The following is a 14,796-nucleotide window of genomic DNA, read 5'->3' as shown; positions in this document are numbered from 1 at the left end:
AGGCAGGAGCTCGCTGAAGTTTCGCATATTTTTGCGTTCGTCGCGGCTTTTGATGTGCAAGCTACGAAAATGGCGGCACAGTGGAGCAAGTTGCATTAGAAACAAAAGTTCAAAATAAAACATTATCACAGAAACCCGAAAATTTGTAAGGTTTTTAGAAATTTTACGCACCATTTCGAACTTTGATGTTCATAGCTGTCACCTTATAAAATTAAATTTCCCGAGCTTTTTATTGGATTTTAAAAACCATTAAATTTAAAAAATATTTTAATTTGTTTTACTGATAAAAGGAAACATTTTGAAAAAGTCCATTTGATTCTTTTTCCTTATAGTTAAGCTGTATTGAGTTTCAACCATACTAACAAAAACCTAGTATATATAGTATAGTAAAATATATGTAAGACTGTTATATTTAGAAAATCTAAAGTTTCTTGTTAATAAATAAATTATCTTTTTTTTAAGAATCATGTTTCTAATTTTTGTGTAATATACAACTAATTCTTACAAAGAACTAGTTCTTAATGTGAATGTAACTTGAAAGCTTTCAAAAGCGTTTTTCTTACAAAAAGACAACTATATATGTTCAGATTTTGCATTTAAAACATAATTGGGATTCATATGATGGAAATAGTCCTTAGAACTTAAGTCCAGCTTTGGACAACAAATTAGCATATCCTGAACCAGTACCTGAACAGAAATCCGGCAGACTCTACTAATTCAGACTCTAATTTCCAATTAAAGATACCTCACCAGATTCGACAAATTTTAGAACAAACGTTTACAAATTTGTCCAATTCATATAGAAATTATTATATTTGTAGAATAAAATAACATCAGATAAGTTATCATCGATGAAATAACAATAATTTAAGCTGAGAATTATCAATACACTTTTCGCTGCAGCTAATTAAAGCTCAAAGTTGCTAAGTAAGCTCTACAATTATTCTATCTATTTCATCATTTCAATTTTTCCACTGATTTTTCCGCTGAGTGTTCGCATCACTGTGCGGTCGTGGAACGCACGTGGCATGAAGCATGACAACAAGGGCGCAGAGCTCTCTTCTGTGCAACACGACAAATTGCAAGTCTATTGAAATTTTATTAGAAACATAAATCAAAAGCAGCACTTTGCCAAAACAGGGATAAAGAACAACATACAAAAATAGCCATAGAACGAGAGCAAGAGTTGGTTAAATAAAGCATGAATGCCACTTTGCAAATATTTTGCGAAAAACATATTGAGGCGCGAATAAAAGTTCTTGTCTCGGGCATATTGATAATGTCCAGAGTGCGCCTAAAAGTGAACCATGCGAAAAAGAAAATGCATAGGGAAAATGCCCTTGGGCGAAATGCAAAACAAAACAAACCACATAAGAAGAGGAAGATACTACAAAAAAACTAATTGGAAAACCAATAATAGCAAAGAACAGTGGTAATCGAAGAAGCGCAGTTATCAGAAGCAGATAACGTCAAACTCATCGATAATTATGTTATGTACGTACAAAGTGCGTACATACTTTCATGTTTGTGTGTGTGTGTGTGTCAGTGTGGGGAGTGTAGAGTGGAGAGAGAGAGGGAGAGCGAGTTCGAGTACAAAGTCATATTTAGTTGGAACTTACTTTGCTGCAGATTTAGATTCAGATTTAGATTCATGTCCGCCACCAACAGCAGCAACGGCTACGGCGACTACTACGACGAGCAACGGGAGCAACGGAAGCGGGAAAAGCAATTTGTTTAGGCTCGTTTTCCATGTGCCTGCCCTGCTGCCAGCCCCTCCCCCTGCTCTGCTCGGGCGCTCGAACTTTTTGGCCTCTCTTAAAATAAACACCTGGTGGGGCCTGCAATTGCAGTCGACTGCATCTGCATCGTTGCGCATTAACTTAACTGGTCTCTGTAAAATGCCATTTTCAGCTCGAGCGACCGCGAGAACGCACAAAATAACAACGCACAAACTCACAAATAGCACAACATGTACACGTACACGTACACACACACAGACACACGAACACGCACACTCACATCTATGGAGCTCTATTTACATATACAAATGTATGTACATATGTTGCAGGCTACGAAAACATTTCTCGATACGATAGAAAAAAAGGTAAACAAAAAGTTTTTCAACTGCTGCCCGTATTTGGAGGTGACGCGCGAACGTTTCCTACGCAATTTGTTGCAGTTTATGTGCACTGTTTAATGCAAAATGCAAAAAATACCGACCAAAATATCAATTTTTCAATTTTTTTTACGCGTCCCCCCGACTTTATCCACGGACTGTGAGCAAACAGCTGACTTAGCAGCGTCAAAAGCTTAACAGTTTGCTAAAATGTTATTAACACAATGCGCTTAATTATTTCTGGAATATTTGATGACAGGTTTGCGAGTCTATTTATAAATGCAATTTTCCGCATGAAATTGGCATACAAGCAAAAAAGATGAACTGAACTAGTAATAATATATGCATACAAGGTAGCTAATAATTGTAAACAAAAACATACAACAGAAGCTTTCATTTGAATTTAACAGCTGTAAACTACACAACCCCCCAATTCTAACAGAACAACATTGCTAATAATCGATATGTTAAATCCCTTAGCAGTGTTATTTGGTCGTAAGGCATTCAATTCTAGATAGAGTTCTCTCTCTTTCGCTCTTTTAAACTTAATTCATTTAAATTTAATTAAAACTAATGTTTATAACGGTTCCTTGGATAGCGAAAGCAATCAGAGGCAATTGTATATTTATCATTCTCGGCCGTAATCACAAACGATTGCTGAAAATTTATAAAAAATATACACATAGTTTCTGTTATTTTAATTCCTTAATAATATAAATAATTTTGTACTCACTGTGTTCATGGTTTTGTTGTTAGAAATGCCGCAGTGAAGTGTGACCACAATTTAAATTTTAAATTATGCCAACATCGAGGCAACAATATAATGCTGGTCACACAGACTAGTGCTGATTTCTATGTTTATTAATAGGTTCTGCAGTCAAAATTGTTATTACTCCTTTGCAATGCTTAATTTTCATTAATTTTTTTCTTTACTTGATTTAAATATGCCGGCACTCATTTTAAATGAACATAAAGCATAAACATAAAGCTAGTCGTCATACAAAATATGAAAGGCTGACGCGGCACCTATTAATTGTAAACAAAACCATACAACAGAAGCTTTCATTTGAATTTAACAGCTGTAAACTCCACAACCCCCCAAATTTTAACAGAACAACATTGTTTTTAATCGATGTATTAAACCTTTAGCAGACCGTGGTGGCTGGTCGATAGCTGCGATAATTTCATATTATGTATATCGGTGCATTTTGTTTTGCTCCACACTGTGTTGTTGCTCAGCTGTTCATCTCCAATGCTGCCATATTGTTAAACTGTATCAGCTGTTGCTTTCAACCTTGTGTAGCGGTTAAAAAAAAAATTTGAATTCTTGGATAACAATTCGTATTGTATTTCATGACCTTGTCACACGTTTTTGCAACAGCTGAAAATTATTATCCTATAAATTCAACAGAGGCGCTTATCGTGCAATACGACAAACAAAAACCTTCAATAATTATTTTCCTTGTAAATTAAAACTTTCGCCGTTTTTAGTTACCCACTCCCCGCAGACACTGTGGCAGCAGCCATAGCTCGACGGAAGTCTCACACTATCGCAACGGCGACCAAGCGAATACAGAATAATTGCTGTACCAGTGCCAGTCGGTGCCATAGCGCCAACAACAACAACAGCAACAGCAGCGAGTACAACTACAACAATGACAACACTTATCTGTGTCGTCGTCGTCGTTGTTGGTTGCCGTCGTAGTTGTCGTTGTTGCTCATTGTTGCTGTTGTTGTTGTTGGCTTTAGTTGTTGGGGTTGTTATTTTATTGTCGCTTTTGTTGCACATTGAAAATAATATACAAAATAATTGAATTACTCGAATAACCAAACACACATGCATATTGGTATCTGTGTGGTTGTGTGTGATTATTCAAGGGGCGTTCAGAGCTCAAAAGCGTGCTGATAAGCCCAAAGTCATGCAGCAGAAGTCAGAGCGGTTTTAACGAGATAAGCCCGCCAAGTCTCATTTGCATATTTCATGCGAAAAAAACAAAATCCAAACAAAAAATCCCAACAACCACAATAACAGCAGCCGCAACAAGTACAATCGATTAAATGTTTACAGGGTGTTCACGGTTGGCCGTTAAATGATTACAGTAACTGCAGCAGCAGCACAGCGATAAGCAGGCGGCAGCAACAGTCAATCAAACAAGCGTGAAATGAAAACGTGACTTGAGCTGCGCTTTAACATCGTCACGTATGTAAATTATGCTGCTAACGTCGCTGTCAATGTCCCTCTATTAGTTGTTGTTGTTGCTGCTGCCACTGCCGCTGCAAGCGTCGCTGTCGCTGTCAATGCCCCCTTCTATTTGTTGTTTTACGCTGCCAGCGTCGCTGCTGGGTTGGGGAATCGTCGTCCCGCACCCAGGCTTACAATGTCTTATGATGATATTGCCGCATGAGAGAAATACCAGCACGTTTCTACAACCAGAAAACTGGCTTCGACTGCCATTTGATAAATGCACACAAAACTGTTTACAATAACAACATTTTTGTGACATTTGCTTAAAATATATAAAAATAAAACCGCCCAACTGCGACTCGATCTTTGGTGCATTTTTCGTCTGGGATTTGGTTAATTGGGGCTTTGAACTCGAACGAAACAATGTTGATGATAACAAAGTCATGCCCGACGACACAACGGCGACAATAACAAAAAAAACTTGATTTAAAGCAAGGCCTTCAACCACCCCCCTGGTTAGCAGTCAACGCCCCCAAGAAGGCGACTGCGACAGTGATGATGGCAGCGACTGCGATTGGACTTCGACGAAATCGATAAACAATAATAATAAGACAATAAAAAAGCAAAAATGCGCAAATCATATGCAATAATTAAATTAAAAACCAATATTGTTGATAATTTGCATGTTTGCAATAAAAAGGTTTCGCATCATTTACAAGTGGGCGTTTGGGCGTGGCAGCTCACACACACGCACACGCTTAATAACGCCCCTCAAATTTCGCCAATGTTGCCCTAAGATCTCAATGAAAACAAAATGCAATTTATGTGATCGACTAAATGGTAAAAACAACAGCGGCCTCTAACTGTAAATTGAGTGAGAGGGAGTATGATTCAGATTCCTATTCGTCCAGCAGAAGAAAGAGAGCGCTATGTAGTTACAGGTAGACATCAATATACCAGGGATGCCAATCCAAGCCTTGCACACACACTTACACATGCATACATATATGTACATATGCAATACATGTACGAGTTAAGCCGGTTTATGGGGAGCATCAACACAGTTCACTTTGCCTGTCGATGTTGATGTCGATGCAATTTTCAATGCAACGTTGCAGTCCACACTCGATATGTGGCAAATTCGAAAGAAAATACTTAAATATGTGCGGTATGCATTTGACTTCAACAACAACAAAAACACTCGAAAATAATTAAATCCTCGTAGGGTAGACATATACCAGTACAATTTCTACATGAATGTCTACTGTCTGTAATGATATTTGTACATACATTGTACATTGGAGGTTGTTGTTGTATTGTACATTATACGCCTGACTTAGGAAACCAGTTTTATTGCAATTCAACCAACCAAACACAAAACCCCAAGAAATTACGTATCACAAATGTGTACACACACATACACGATACACATACATATGTACATAAATAAGAGTATGTGTGTTCATGTGTATGCTGCATGTATTTTTCGCCGCTATTGCGTTGGTCTTCTGCCCTCTCCACAGCAGCAGCAGCAGCAACAACATTGTCTTCCAGTCTGGTCTTTGTTTTTACACCAACACAAGCAGACGTTCACATATACATACACTTACTCGCATGCATGTGTAGAGATTTATGTAAAGGTTGCCGTGCTCTTGTTGTTGTTGGACCACCTGTAAATGTAATTGTTTATGTACTTTGCAGGCATCTTGGCATTTTGTCTGATTCTGTATGCATTGGCAAATAAGTAAGCAAATATTGCTCAAAACAAATGGTGTACAAAACATATTCCGTCAAAATACAAAAACAATTGAAAAGCAACAGGTAAAACTTTTAAATACACATACAGACACATAATTGAGCGCTTACTCATTTGTATGTGTGTGAGTGTGCTGAAACCACAAAAGAGAAAACTACGCTTAATCACCTACACTTGGTAGTGGAGTATATTTGAGTTCGTGTGGTCATTAAAATCTAAATATTGAAAACTATTTTGATATTTTACTGAGTAAATGTGATCAAGATACAAATATAAACTTATCTAAAAATAAAAATAGCGCCAATAGTAGGGCATTCAATGAATCAATATACCCATGTGTTTGTGATTCGTAAGCGAACAATAACTAGTTTTACGTCTGTATCACGCAAACCAGGGCTGTTGCAATGCCTTTTTCGCTCATTAGCTTTTCCGCCCGGCATGCAATATAGTTGTTCCCTGGTAAATTCCCATGGCTGGCAGTTGAGCAACCGTGTTGTGCATTGAGTGGAAAAAATGCATTTGCCATGAGCAAGAGTGTGCAGCCCTGGCAGGTGCAAAATGAAACGGCCTCATAACTTTTTGGTCAACGCAACGGCAACAGCAACTCAAGCCTCAGTCTCTTGCGCGTGATCGGTAAAAACAAATCGGCGGACCGTGAAGGTGCTGAGGATATTCCATCGTCAAACGATTGTCGATGTTGTTTGCTGTTGTTGCCGTGGTTGATGTTGTTGCTGCTGCTGTTATCTCTGGTTTGCTGTAAATTTGCGCAGTACACTTAAAAAAAATTATATCAACGCAGTAGCGGAAGAAGAAGAAGCATCACACACAAAAAGAGTGCGCACGAAAGAGCATAAACAGCAGGAGGAGAGAGCGCGCGCGAAAAAGTCAACGGTTGTTGTTGTATTTGTATTTTGTACCAGCCGCAGCATCCCGCCATTGTTGCTGATTTTTTTTTGTTATATTCGTTAGTTGTTGTTATTTGTGTGTCCAGCGTGCATCGCGTGTAACGTAAAAAAAAAACTGTGCCGTCGTCGTCGCTGAAGTCTCCAGTCTCCAAACGTCCACCCTCGCCCGCATCGTAGCGCAGCGCATCAATTGCACTAATTTCTTCAATCAGCGCACAAGGCAAGATACCGATTTTAAACGAGTAAAACTAGCGAAAATTGTTTAACAAGTGAAAAGTACGTACAAGTTGTTTGTGTGTGAGTGTGTGTTTTTATGCATGTAAATTTGGCCCATTGTCCAAATTTAGATTCTAAATCCGGAATTGTCTGGAAATATACCCGACATACATATGTACATATAAATCTCTGCATGAGTCTTTCTGTCTACTCCTTGCTAGCGTTTTCGCATTGTCATTTGCGAGCGTCGCAGGTCATGTGGGCGATCGAGAGAGAAAGAGAGAGAGCGAGAGAGCAAAAACTATTGGGAGAGATTTGCTCACGTGTATTAAATGCGAAATTAATGTAATGTTAACGTTAGTTTTTATTCAAAAACTAAACTTTAATTGCCAAACTCGAGCTCTTTTAATGATCTCTCGCATTCACCAGAAGCGGCGGCGTCGTTGCTCTTGTTTTTGTTATTGTTGTTGTATGCTCTAATCTCGATTTATCTCAGTAACGCGACAGAAGCGAGCGGCAATCTTAACAATTGTTTATTGTTGTCTCCCCCTCTCGCATTTGTGTAAATGTGCATGTGTGTTTGTGTGTGTGTATGGCATGTGAATGGCTGTGTGTGAGTGAGTGAGGAGCTGAACTGCAAGTGAATTAAACGAAACGACTTGAAAAAGTTGAAGCTTTGCTTTTTTGTTATTTAGTACGCAGCTGTCTCCCGACGTGTACGTTACGTAGTGGCGCCGTGGCGCGGTGAAAATCTGTAACTCAACTGTTCCTCTGTGTTTCGACTCGACTCTACACAAAACATCGATTTAACGCCTTGCTAAGCAATCGGTATGCTTGATTTTAATAGTCTCCTCTCTCTCTCTCTCTCTGTCTGTTACTATTCGCAAAAGAAAAGCAAAAGTGCAAATGTAAAATTACAATATAATAATAGCCCAGTGTGTCAGTGTGTATTTGATTAAATTTAAATTACTGCCTCTTTTTGTGTGCTTCTTTAGCACGCACACACGCAAGCGCAGTGCTGCGACCGCTAATTATGAAAGTTTTTATTGTTTTCTTGATTGACTTGGCCCAAAAGCGACGCTGAAAATGCTGGTACCCCAGGTACTATAGCATTACAACTGCTATTTGGTCGTTTATTTATTCATTTTCTTGTGCAATTCTCTTAAACCTTAAAATAACGCACATTTGTTTGCTAACAGCGTTTTGTCTCAACGTGGAGTGGTGTGTACACACTCCTCCTCGGTGGTGTGACCATGAACGAGCCAAAAGAAAGTGTATTGTAGAGATGATTACTCTCCAGGCTAAAGAGTGAAGACATCATCATTAACTGCATAAATTATGTCCATAGCGTGTGTAGTGGCTCCACCTAGTGTGTGGAGCGCAAAACAAAATGGTTTACACAAATTTCACAGTCAGTACACACACAGAAAAGTCCCGCTAGCAGGCATATCAGCCACCCTCCCCTCCCCTTCACCGCCTACGCTTTGAACTCTGCTGCTGCGCACGTTCATGCATATTTGTCGTATTTATAATTCTTACAAGTGTTTGTTTTTGTGTTGTCTACTAATCTGTCGACATAAAAAACTCACGCATTCTGCATGCTAAAGTGATCGCGCTGCTTTTGGAGAGTTTAGTATGTACTTGGCGGTGGGTGGGAATGGGAGGTGGGATGATGGCTGTGTATTTTCTGGGCTGCTGTTGGAGGCCAGGGTTGGTAACTTCCGCAATGATTGCGGTTTTAGTTGGTTGGCTTTAGCATTGGCTTGTCGACAATTTTATCTTTTGTTCGACGCAGTTTTTGTCGCTGTCAGCTGAGAGCGTTTGCTTTTGATTTTGTTGTTTTTTTTTTCTAGTTTTTGCTTATTATTTTTGTTGTTTTGATTGCGCAGCGGCGACGTCGGCGGCGCCATAATTGCGCACAATTGCCAAATACAGGGTGTTTCACTTTTCATTTCGTTTCGCCGTTAAGCTTAAGCTATTTATTGTGCTATTTTCAATTTTTGTCGTTGCCGCCGCTGCTGCGGCTGCCGTAGTTGTTGTTGTTGTTGTTGGCGTCATCGCACGCCGCTTTTGGATAATTTGGCTTTCGCTTTTGTGCCATTATATTGCCAGTTGCCGTTGTTAGTGTTGCCTAATGCCCCAACGTCAACTAGCTGCCAGTTCCAAATCAACTCGCCAATGAATCAAACTTATGTTCATACAGACACACACACACACACACACACACTGCGATACAGTCTACACCCGTTACATTGCACAGTGCAGAGAGCAGCAAACCGGTTTTCAAATTCTCCGTAAATTCAAATGTTGTGCAAATAATTAATTAACTTATTTACATATATTATAAAGCACGAAAACAAAAAAGCTAATGCATTGCATGGAATGTCCACTGTATTGAGTGTGTTGTTGTTTGTCTTTCAATGTGTGATCAGCACAAAAACAATGATTCATTTTGATATTTTGCAAGATTTTGCTTCTTAATTATGAGATACGAAAACAGCACGAAATGTGAGAATTGTAGGAGAATTTCACAAAAAGATCCCCCGCATCTCCCCTTCCAAAAGATCCAAGGTGTGATACTTAATAAAAAACCGACTTAAGTACTATATAGCGAGACGTGTGTAAAAGTTTGTTCTACTTTAGTGTGTGAATTTGTTCGAAAGTGTATGTGTGAATGTTTTCTGAGAAACTCTGGCTTATTATACCCGATAATCGTGCTATCAAGAGGGCTTATAGATTTAGTGATTAACCTAAATTTGTGTAAGGTGTCTACGTCTTAAGAAAAGAGCTATTTTTCTCTATCTGTCTGACTGTCTGTCCGTTCATATGAACAGCTTCAAGTCAGTAAACATTAAGACGAAAGATCGCTAGCTTGGTGACAATTCTTTTGCAGCTAAGTTTATTGTATAATTTAGCTTTGATAGACCTAAATCGAATTACGATTGTAAATTTAAATTTTGAACTTGAAAATTATAAACAATTCATCATTATAAACAATTCAAAAATAGATAATGATCAGTTGATAAGCTAGGAAGTAAATAAATGTAAATGTAAATGTTGAACGAGTATCTCAGAGTCGCACAGACTTGAGTGCAGCTTTCTTGTTTGTTGTCTTTGTGTTGTTGAGTGATGGCAACCGCTGCGATGACGTTCGTGTCCAGCTGACGCGACTCTCTACTCGACTGGCGCGACATCATGAAGGTTGCAGTATAATGGCTCACAGTTTATAGCTGACCAAACAACAGGTTTTGCTGGGTTGCAGATGCACTAGGGATTGGCTTACCAGCTGACAAGAATGCATTCAGATTCACAGCAACGTTGTATAACTCTGAATCGCTGTTAATTAGCAACAGCAGCAACAGTCGCTAAAGCTATAGCAAAAGCAAAAAGTATTGTATGTCTGTTTGGAATTTTTGCAAATTAAAATTGATGGAAAAACCCAAAGCACCCAGAGGCAGCGAATCCATCACATAATAAAATCATACGGTAGAGACCGAAGTTCAATAATCAATTATTCCTTATCTTACAGAGAGATCTGTTTGCCAAATAACGCCCCTAAACGCATAAACAAATTCAAGCTTCGAACTGACGCGATTACTGAAGATGCCTTACCAGCCAGCAGGCAATAGCAGCGGCTCGGGCAGCAAAACGGCAGCCAAGATGTCGCAGCTAAAGTTCTGGAATAAGCAGAACAGCAACAAGCAACAGGAGAAGCAACTGCAGCAGGATGCCGGCAATGGAAGTGACAATATCGATGCCACCAATGGCAATGGCAACAACGTTGCTAACGGTGGCAGCAACAACAACAGCAGCAGCAACTCGAAGAGCGAATCGAAGAATGGCAAACGCAATTGGTTGCATACACCGGAGCAGCTCATCAGCGGACATGCCGTCTATCTAGTCAAGGTGAGAATCAAGTGTTTGTCTGTGTGTGCAGCATAGTGTGACAAAACAATTAACATTTCGTTTGTTTGTTTGTTGTTGCAGTTCTTTGGTAACCTGAGCGTGGACCAGCCCAAGGGCATTGAGGTGGTCAAGGATGCCATACGCAAGCTGCAGTTTGCCCAGCAGATGAAGAAAGCGGAGACGGGCACACAGGAGAAGTTCAAGAAACTTGAGATCACAATTAGCATCAAAGGTGTTACGATTCAAGAGCCGCGCACCCATAAAATACTGCATCAGTTTCCGCTGTACAACATCTCGTATTGTGCGGACGAGAAGGGTGTAAAGAAGTTCTTTAGCTTCATTGCCAAGACGGTTAAGACCAAGGATAGCAGCAGCAACGATAGCAATGGCTACAATGGCAGTGGAACTGGCAATGGCAGCGCCAAACCCGACGAGACACACGAATGCTTTGTATTCATATCAAATAAGTTGGCCTCGGACATTACGCTGACCATTGGTCAAGCCTTTGACTTGGCTTATAGGTGCGTTCTTTGCGATTCCAATATTTAAACATTGTTTTATTAATGTATGATTTTCGAATTGCAGAAAATTCATGGACAGCAATGAGAAGACGAATCTGAACAAGGCGCAGCAACAGATTGAGCATCTGCAGAACACGATTGCCATCTACAAGGAGCGACTGCGCGAATTGTCGAATAAATTGCCAAAGGCCGAGCTGGATGCCATGCTCTATAAGCTGGGCATTAAGGATATTGTCGAGGCGCCCGCTAATGAGTTGAATGGCAACGAAACCCTAAGCAACGGCAAGCTGGGTAAGCAGAGCTTCCCTTACTTGTATTTCCTTATCTAATTACTTCTATGTTCATTGACAGATGAGGATAAGCTGCTGATCGACACCAATTCAACAACAGCGTCAACGCATTCGGCATCGCCCAATTCGTTCTTGCCCATTGTGCCACCGAGGAGCACTTTGTCCAGTCAGATGAGCAGCAGCAGCAGCGGCGGCAAAAGCAATAGCCAGAAAATGGATGAACTGCTGCTCAATTCGGATTCGGACAGCGATTTTGATCCACGTGCCGATGAGATACAGGATAATCTCAGCAATGGTCGCAATGCCATTAGCAATGATCTGTTTGGCTTTGAGCCATCGAAGAGCTTTGGCCAGCAGTTGTTCTTCAACAACAACGATCACAAGCTGCAGAACAACAACAATAACAACAACAGCAGCAACGTGAGCAACAACAACATGAGCATCAACAGCAGCGGCTTCTCCAGCGAGCTTAACATAACGCCACCACTGTGTAGGTTTATCTGAAAAGAGAAAATGTAATTTTTTTTGTAATTGCTTATGCTTTTCTTTTGCAGTGGCACCGCCGCCAAAGATTGCGGCTCCGCGACGCAACACGCCGTTGACCAACAATATTGGCCTCAATGGCAACACGGATTTGTTTGGATCCGATCCGTTTGAAATGAACAACGGACCCAGCGTGTTTAAGGTAAGTGTCACAACTCGTAATCGTCCATTTAATCAAAACTAATTAATCTCCACAAAATTAGCAGAGTCAGCAGCTGAATATTGATGATTTCTCCCTGGAGAGCTTGGATCCGTTGCGCAAGTGAGCCGAAAATCCAGCGGTGCTAATTACGCCATTGCAAATAAACACATCAATTAATATTACTACTAACAAACAACAAAAGGAAAAAACCAAAAAAATAACAAAACAACTAAAAACTGAAAGAAAAGAGTAAACAAATTGTATCTTAGCTTATTTTTGTGAGGTATTCGTCCTCCATGTTGTTTAGCCTTCTATTCTGATTATTGCCTGGTAAATTCTTTTGAGCTTGAATTATAAATATTGTATGTGTATGTGTATTATTGTTTATATAATTTTATATTGCATATTATGTATGATTATTATATTATTATTATTACTATATTATATATTATATTATTATGGCGATCGAGATCGAGTTCCAGATCGCGCACAATGCACTTTGTTTAAACGAATCAATTGTTGCTGTAGTTAAATAGTTTAAATGAATGTCAATTGTCGAGCAAACAAAAGAAAATGAAATGTATGTATACAAGAGCTAATTAAAAACGAGAAAAGAGAAAATATGAGAACGTCAGAAACGTCGTGATAATGTGCAAACGCTAAAAACCTAAATGTGAGAATTTTGTATAAAATAATTATAACTCTAAACGAATCTTATCATTATATACATATATATAAATGCATATATATCGAAACATGCACACGTAATCAATTATTGTATAGCTCAGCAAAATGAACAATATTTATTATTATGTAAAAATAAAATGTAGTGCCTAAAAAAGTTTGGAATGTTTTCATTTACGGCTTTTGCTTCTTTTTTTTTTTGTTTTTTTTGGTTGCTGCTTTCATTTATTGCACAAAAACACACTTATAAAATACGTATGCCATTTGTTTAACGCTTTATAACAATATTTTTTGGTTTAACAATCTATGAAAAACTTAACACGTTACTGCCATGAATACAAATTGTAGTTGTAGTTGTTACTGTTGTTGCTGTTGCTTGTTGTATTTGGGAATGTTTGCCTAGAACTAGTGATATATCGTTCCCACTTAGTGGTCTGATTTTAAATCCATTGTTGCTGTTGTTCTCCGTAGATGTCCTGAGTATCATTTGAGTGCTGCTAATCTAATCCAAGTCGTTGTAGCGCTTTGGAGCTGTTGCATTCAGCTGCCTAGCATTCATGTCCGAGCTCTGGAAACATTATACATTTATTTAATAATCGACTCATTAGTTGGCTACGGCTATTGACGACAGATAGGATCGATAGAAAGTATAAAAAAATAAATGAAATCGAACCAAAAGAGCAGTCAAGAGAAACTGACCATGGGCTGGCTCAGAGCTAGGTGCAGTCTTATAAGTTTTTTAAGAAACCATATAAATAACGCCAACGATTGGAAAAGTTCTGAAAGAAATCAATTAGAGCGTAAATAAATCAACAGAAATTCAAAAAATTGAAACGACAAACAAATTAGAGCTACTGCGAGTGATTTTTCAATACAGCCAAAAAGTATGCTACATTTTTTTGGCTGTCGCATTTGCTCCAAGGAAAATTGACAATTGTTGCCATAAATAAAATGGTTATTAACAAGTGTTAAATAAATAAAAGGGTGGATCAACCAGTTATGAAATTAGGGGATTATAAGTTGCAGGCATCGCACAACTGTTAATTGATGCTAATAAACAATCAATATGTTAATAAAGCACTCAATTATTTTGGGGTTTTTTAATCATAAACAAAAAACATTCTGCAGGTGTTGTGTGTGTGTATAAGTTTAAACAGTTTATTTATTGACAACTTTTGTTGAGCTTAGAAAATAAATATATATTTGTTGTATTTATTAATTGTAAATATCGTGTGCTTGAAATTAAACAGAACATTTAACTAAAATTAAATAGTAAATGTATATTGTATGTATGTATATAATATAATTAAAAACTAATTTCGTAATTGTTTCAAGACTTTTGTATATGCAAATAAATATATGTGTATATTTAAAATATAAGACTTTATCGCGTTCTAAGTTCTACATTACTAAACCCCGTGTTCTTAACCAAAAACCCCTTCGATAAAAATCCCTCAAATCATAATTTGGAATGTCAACTGATAAATGACAACAGATTTCCACAAAAATGCAAATTTGACGTTGAATAAAGC

General features: G+C 38.5%; 2 protein-coding genes across 12 annotated transcripts in view; one reads left to right on the top strand and one right to left on the bottom strand.

Moving 5' to 3' along the window:
- Positions 1 to 2,281, bottom strand: part of LOC117568181 (uncharacterized) — a 62,757-nt gene extending 60,476 nt beyond the window's left edge. For 7 of the 8 annotated variants that reach the window (XM_034248620.2, XM_034248621.2, XM_034248617.2 and 4 more), the window contains exon 1: positions 1,620 to 2,273. In XM_034248620.2, coding sequence (XP_034104511.2) covers positions 1,620 to 1,653 — 34 coding nt within the window. In that variant the 5' untranslated portion in view covers positions 1,654 to 2,273. Of the gene's footprint in view, positions 1 to 1,619 lie in introns of all 8 variants that reach the window. The other variant, XM_034248624.2, reaches the window with a different exon arrangement.
- A 4,407-nt stretch (positions 2,282 to 6,688) lies between these two features.
- LOC117566377 (PTB domain-containing adapter protein ced-6) lies at positions 6,689 to 14,701 on the top strand. Of its 4 annotated transcripts, none has more exons than XM_052006205.1 (7): positions 6,689 to 7,182; positions 10,708 to 11,084; positions 11,166 to 11,605; positions 11,670 to 11,896; positions 11,957 to 12,385; positions 12,450 to 12,580; positions 12,642 to 14,701. In XM_052006205.1, exons 2-7 carry the CDS (start codon positions 10,782 to 10,784, stop codon positions 12,702 to 12,704), a joined length of 1,593 nt encoding a protein of 530 aa, XP_051862165.1. In that variant the 5' UTR covers positions 6,689 to 7,182; positions 10,708 to 10,781; the 3' UTR covers positions 12,705 to 14,701. The 4 variants fall into 4 exon arrangements, with proteins under 4 accessions (XP_051862165.1, XP_034101770.1, XP_034101771.1 ...); XM_034245879.2 differs by having other exon boundaries at positions 6,689 to 7,238; XM_034245880.2 differs by lacking the exon at positions 6,689 to 7,182 and adding an exon at positions 7,862 to 8,006 and having other exon boundaries at positions 12,645 to 14,701.
- Positions 14,702 to 14,796: the final 95 nt, after the last annotated feature.

The sequence above is a fragment of the Drosophila albomicans genome, chromosome 3, assembly GCF_009650485.2.
Source record: "Drosophila albomicans strain 15112-1751.03 chromosome 3, ASM965048v2, whole genome shotgun sequence".
Lineage (NCBI taxonomy): Eukaryota > Metazoa > Arthropoda > Insecta > Diptera > Drosophilidae > Drosophila > Drosophila albomicans.
This window is presented reverse-complemented; position numbering and strand designations above follow the sequence as displayed.

What these genes read in the sequence shown, in the direction of transcription:
- LOC117566377 (XM_052006205.1), top strand. Translation starts at nt 10,782, where the DNA reads ATGCCTTACCAGCCAGCAGGCAATAGCAGCGGCTCGGGCAGCAAAACG. An exon ending in ATGCCGTCTATCTAGTCAAG is followed by an intron (nt 11,085 to 11,165) that starts GTGAGAATCAAG and finishes TTGTTGTTGCAG; the next exon opens with TTCTTTGGTAACCTGAGCGT. An exon ending in ACGGACCCAGCGTGTTTAAG is followed by an intron (nt 12,581 to 12,641) that starts GTAAGTGTCACA and finishes CCACAAAATTAG; the next exon opens with CAGAGTCAGCAGCTGAATAT.